The sequence below is a fragment of the Halyomorpha halys genome, unplaced genomic scaffold (assembly GCF_000696795.3).
Source record: "Halyomorpha halys isolate HHAL.00 unplaced genomic scaffold, Hhal_1.1 Scaffold40.1, whole genome shotgun sequence".
Lineage (NCBI taxonomy): Eukaryota > Metazoa > Arthropoda > Insecta > Hemiptera > Pentatomidae > Halyomorpha > Halyomorpha halys.
The window spans coordinates 2228882-2235058 of NW_027106400.1; the positions used below are offsets into that span (position 1 = coordinate 2228882).

The 6177-nt window shown below is 32.9% G+C and overlaps 1 protein-coding gene across 1 annotated transcript; it reads left to right on the plus strand.

The window, feature by feature from the left end:
* The first annotated feature begins 563 nt into the window (after window positions 1-563).
* Window positions 564-6171, plus strand: LOC106687958 (leucine-rich repeats and immunoglobulin-like domains protein 2). The gene is made up of 3 exons (XM_014432162.2): window positions 564-1569; window positions 1928-2365; window positions 2436-6171. The coding sequence occupies exons 1-3, from the start codon at window positions 948-950 to the stop codon at window positions 3005-3007; spliced, it is 1632 nt and encodes a 543-aa protein (XP_014287648.1). The 5' UTR covers window positions 564-947; the 3' UTR covers window positions 3008-6171.
* Window positions 6172-6177: the final 6 nt, after the last annotated feature.

Here is a 6177-nt window from a genome sequence, read left to right on the forward strand (position 1 = left end):
TATGTGCAAATATTGATTTATATCTGTGGAAAAGGTGAAATTTTCTATTTTTTTTCACTGTAATATTTAGAAATTGTCTTTAGTCGATTGCAAAGTTTTTGTGTTTCTACCGGTTAATTGCATTGTAAATGGTCCGATTCCTAATGCATTTAAGTCGTTTAATTGACGTATATAATTAGTAGCATTGTGTAAGAATATGGATGGCATTTTTATGGGATTGGGTTTAACATTCGAGTTATTATTGTTGTAATTGCTAGTACTGCTGTTACTGTTGTATGCTTTTCTGATGAAAGGTCAGGTTCAAATAGTTGAGTAAATCTATTTCTTACTTTTACAGAAGTAATTTCCTAGTAGCATTTTTCCATTTTTACCTGTTGACATGGGTTTAGTTAATCGGTAGCTTTCAGATTTATTTTCTTCGAATTGGATTCGTCCGTATGTTGGTCTACATCCGTTTTATCATCAGAAAAGTGTTGGAGATTGCATTAATTATATAAAAAAAACTCCCAGAAAAATAGAATCAACAAAAATAGAAGCGCACTCTATGAAAGTCAGAAGGCAAGTGATCCTTTATTAAATTATTGCACATTCCTCCTACTAATAGCCTGTTTACATTTATGAAAAAAAAATAATTTTTTTTCGGAATTGTAGAAAAAAACATTTTCTCCAACATTTGATTTGGTTATCTTTCTACTTATGCTTTCATTATTTCTTCTCTCCATGCCTTGTTAGCTGAGGCATTGAAATATTTGAAAAGAAAAACAAAGGTTTTGTCCCGTTGAAATTGCACTTGTCCCATCCCCACTACCGATACTCATATCATTGTTTCATAAACATGTATTTTTAAACATTGCTCGCAATATTCTGTCGCTATATTTTATATATAAGTGTTCAAATATTAAAATCATATAGTTAATTTTTATGCAATTTAATTGACTATTTATTATATGTTACAGGGCCTAACATCATTGGAATATTTAGACCTTAGCGGGAATCATTTAGAAAACGTAAGTTCGTCAACATTTATCCACCTCCCGAGACTAAGAATATTGCGACTACAGTCAAATGGATTGGCAAGCAGTAACATCATGAAATTACGTGGATTACTCCATTTAGAAAAGTTAGACCTCAGTAGTAACGCACTAATGGGACCATTAAACTTCTCATCGTTCCCTAGGCTTCCCTATCTAATGGAGCTGAATCTCGCTCATAACCAAATCAGCAGCGTTGCAAGGGAAGCTCTGAACGGTCTAGAATCATTGACGTCCCTGTCTTTGAAGTATAACATGATAGATGTTCTTGAAGACAATGCTTTCCGTGGTCTATTTATGTTAACCTCCTTAGATTTAGCACACAACAGAATGGTTGCTGTTTCTGAATCGTCCTTGGCCCATTTGACAAAACTGGAGTGTTTAGATGTTTCACACAACTTTTTAAGGGCTTTGACAGCAGATTTTATTTCACCATTAACGTCTTTGAAAGAATTGAGACTGGATGAAAATGATATATCAATTATTACTAAAGATGCATTAGAATCAGCAACGAAATTGGAAAGCTTGACACTAGCTGGTAAAAAATTGATCATTTTTCTTTAATAAATGACAAAATATTATTTACAGGATGGACACGGATATACACATCCAATAACTTTTAATTTATTTCAATAAACAGAGACAACACATTGTCTTAGCTACAACTGATTTATTTGTTTATAATCAATTCTGTAATCTAAGATAATTCTATTAGTTTTTTTTTATCAAATATGGTTTTAATATTACACATATTTTAACAGAGGCAATCATACTATTACTACTAGTCCTGTAGTTATTAATTAAAATATCAAATTATAAGTTAATGTACATAATAATTATAATTTTGTAATAATTGCTGGTGAATAAATGTTTATCCTATGATAATCGTTTTTCAGAAAATCCACTGAACTGTGATTGCAATTTGTCTCGATTTGCTGAATGGTTGCGTAATTCAACACTCGACAGGAGGGATAAGAATACTGCAATTTGCGCAACCCCACCATCTTTAGAGAACGGTTTAGTTGAACAAGTCCCTCCTGATGAACTAGTGTGTGGGTCACAAGATGAGCTACCGGTCAACACTGGTCAGCACCCGATGCCCGTTTCCGGTTCCAGAGTGATTTTACAAGGATACAACTACGATGGAAAGATGATGTATCTATTGTGGAACATCCAGACCATCGGGTTTTATCAATGTCAGTCTCTATACGTTTATGAAGAGTTAGGTGCTCACGAAGTGCTCTTGGAGCACAATGACTTACATTGCAATTCTACCTCGTTAGCAGATCCACATAGGCTACCAATATCGTGGCAAACCCATCATCTACAGAAAGGTAACCTACAGTTTTAATCAATCATTTAATACATAATTGTCTTGAAGTAATAACAATTTACTTATTTCAGGGCATAGATATAGATACTGCGTCGTTATGGTTGAGGAAGAGGATGTCGAATCTGCACTGATATTGGGCTGTAGTGAAGTGATAACTTTGGTTGAGCACATTGCACCACAGATAACGTCACTAAAGGCTAACATCACTTCGTCACTAACGCTGACCATACAAGCTCAAGTATGGCCCCATAATACCCCATGCTCCATCACATTTCACATCTCGGTTGTTTCAAAATTTTTCAAACAGACCAAGCGTAATTGTTCCTCTCCTATAGTTATTATTCCAGGTCTTCCGACCATAGGTCCTTATAAAATATGTGCTTTATTATCTGATTTAGCTCCTTATTGTATCTGGATTCATTCAAATCACGTCGGAAACGTAGATAAGGGAAATGTTAATTCATTGTTATTATTTCTCACTATATTGATATTAGTAGTAATGTTACTAGCATACACATTGTTCCATTGGCTCAAAAATATACTAAAACGTTCTAAAATACATGAACAATGTTTCCTCCCAACTCCACAAGACCAACAGCAACATTCAAGGTATGTAAAACTACAAGCTACCACGAAAGTATAAAGTTTTAACTGCTATAAATCTGCCACCTTTGGTATTTTATTATTTAACTTAATGTCCACCTCGTGTAATGGCGAGTTTTGATCCAATTAAAGTTTCAATATACCTCCTTTCTTTCTTCTAAGATGATATAATATATTAATGTATATTATTTTTAAATTTCAATTTATAATTTGGGAGATTTTTATTGAAACCACTCAAACCTTTTATATTCATATTTTATGTATAGCACTGAACTAAAAATATGACAATTGACAAAGACATGTGTTATGATCAAATAAAATATATAAATCATAACTCATTTATATTGTTGACTGCAGCTGGGCAGGTTATATTTAGTTTTAATTATCAAGTTTTCATACAGAATTAAAAAAAAAAACATAATAATTTACTTAAAAATATCAAGAACAATTGCTTGAAATTAGTAAAATGTATTTTATGTCCTAAAACCCAGCTTCATTAAAACTGGTCGGTTCGAAATTTATCTTAAGTTTCACATTATTTAACTTAACATAGGACACAAGATTCTCCTAATGCCCGTTTACGAACACTAACCATTTGAAAGCTCAGTGTGACTGTTAATTTTTTTATTCTAAACATAATAATAAACAGATGTTCACTTCAATTGAGCTATTTTCTAACAAAGCTACAGAGTGTATCAGGACCGGCGGACTTTAGATAAGAAAGGTGATAGTAGATCCCAAGTTCAACAAAAAAATTTATTTATGCTATGGAATTCTCTATAGAAAAGGAAAAAATTGATATTTTGTCTTGTTTTTTTCAAGAAAGTCATGTTTTTCTCCAAATAGGAAACGATCAATTAAAAACGATCCAAGGTAATGAAATCCTAATAACATCATCATGGAGTAGAAGAAAATTCTCTTTAAGAAAAACAGTTTGGCTTAACTAGGTCTATAGACAGAGCAAAAGTGTATTTGTTATTTTTATAAATCAAATTTGTAAATGTTTTCCTCAGGGTCCTGTTGGGCTAAAGATATTCCACTTTCAGAAATCTTCTGCGTTCAATAAGCTTCAATTTTGTGGAAATTAAGTCGAATTTTCTATTGGGATTGATCTAAATTTGGCATGTCGTTTGTGGCCTTTAGCTGCCTGTACATCGGTTCGAATCCGGCCTGGGGTGTTGATTTTTATTTCGTGGTAGTATCGCGTAATGAAAACTTGTCAAAAATGACCAGGAATGAGCAAATACATTTTTAAAAAAGTCTAAATTTGGCTCCTAAATTGTCATAAAGTTTGATGCAGAATTGGGATTCTTGACCTAGGTGAATTTTTTTTTTTTATAGAGGCATTAGGGAACCACAAAATAATTCACAAGAACTATAAGGTCGAATACCACAAAGAAAAACAGTAAGTGTATATATATTTTTTTTGTTGTTGAATAGGAAACAGTAACTGAAAAACTATTCAAGTTAGGTCATCATAGGTTGCAAATCAGTAAACTGGAATAATGTTTTCTTCAACTTACCTATATAAGAAGTATATAGTAAGGGCAATACTGCGACTATAACTCATTTTGAATTCCAGTTTTTGACATAAATACACGTTTTGGGATCACCAAAGTCCAAGTGTCGCAAAACGGTCTCTGATTATTTGGACAGCCTAGATCAAAAATCAAAAGTCGCTTGAAAGAGAAACTACATATCTACCAAGGGGGAAGATGTATATGGCTGCTTGGGATGTTAAAGCAACTTTTTCACTAAAATTGAACACCCGGAAGTGCCACTTAATAGAATTTTTCAATAGAAAGTTTTCATATTTTTTTCTATTTTCTCAATAGCGGATCAAACGATTTTATTTAAACTCCGTGAATCAAAGATCAATGTATAATTTAATTAAGTGCTCTTTAGTACTAGATAGGTCTTACTCTCAATGAAATGTTTAAACTCGGTGCATCAATGATCAATGTATAATTAAGTGCTCTTTAGTACTAGATATGTCTTACTCTCAATGAAATGTTTAAATTCGGTGCATCAATGATCAATGTATAATTAAGTGCTCTTTAGTACCAGATAGGTCTTAAATACCTAATTATGAAATATAATTAATATATTAATATAATTATGAAATATCTAACAGAGCTTAAATACCGAATATTCAGAAAATCTTTCTTTAAAGCTACGGTTCCCAATGTGGGTGCTGTGGTACTCTGGGATGCCCAACAAATCTTTGTTGCCCAACAAAGGTGCCGCAAGTTTTTTTTTATCCCGAGAAACGTGCCCGGCGAAAACTTTTTGGAACCACTGTTCTAAAGTACTTAATTTTGTTTATTTGAAAATAAATAACCAGTTCTCATTGTTAGTAATAATAAATAATAGATAAATGCACAGTATTAATGCATTTTATGAATAACTAAAGGTGGAAAAAAGGAAAATAACAACATCCTAATCCAATGGGACCGTATACCAATCTACACACCACCCAACTTCAGGACGTAAGTGAAAGTTGTCATGTGCGTATCTTTCAGTTAGCGCACACCAATCTACACAGAACTTTGGGACATAAGTGAAAATTGTGTCATGTACGTATCTTTCAGTTATTGTACACCCTTCCACAAAACCCCTAAATTACTTATATAAACAAATTAACTGTCTTTCTCTGTGAAATCAGGCCCCAGTTTAAATGAACTTTTTGTTAAAATTTGAGGTGTACTAATACCTCTTCAAACAGTGAATTTACAACGGAAAAAATCCCCATTCCACACCAAACTTTTTGGCCAATTAGGTACCAAATGTTGACCAATCCTGGGAAAATTCTCTACTTCATTTGTATGAGACTAGAACCTATCAAATGTAGATGTTCATCTTTAGCGGGAAAGAGAAGTAAAAAAAAAAAAGTTAAACTTCTGATTGTTGGTCCGCCCTTGAGCCTTTCACAATACTTTTAGGTAAACCAAACTATTTATCTTGAAAATAATTTTATTCTACTTTACGATGGTTCAATTAGGACGAAGAGACCTTGAAAATGTTTTAAGCAATAGCTTCATATTCAGGGGGAAAACACGTGACCTGCTTAAAAAAAAACAATAAATATCATTTAGTGTTGAGGTCTACTATCAGCTCCTTATCAATCGTCCACCCATCGTCAGGAAGCTGATAGCAGACCTCAACACTAACAAGTTGAGGTATGCAATCAGCTTCTTATCAATGGTCCAC

Coding starts and splice junctions, on each gene's coding strand:
- LOC106687958 (XM_014432162.2), top strand. CDS start 948: ATGTTACAGGGCCTAACATCATTGGAATATTTAGACCTTAGCGGGAAT. Junction 1,570..1,927: donor GGAAAGCTTGACACTAGCTG/GTAAAAAATTGA, acceptor ATCGTTTTTCAG/AAAATCCACTGAACTGTGAT. Junction 2,366..2,435: donor AACCCATCATCTACAGAAAG/GTAACCTACAGT, acceptor TACTTATTTCAG/GGCATAGATATAGATACTGC.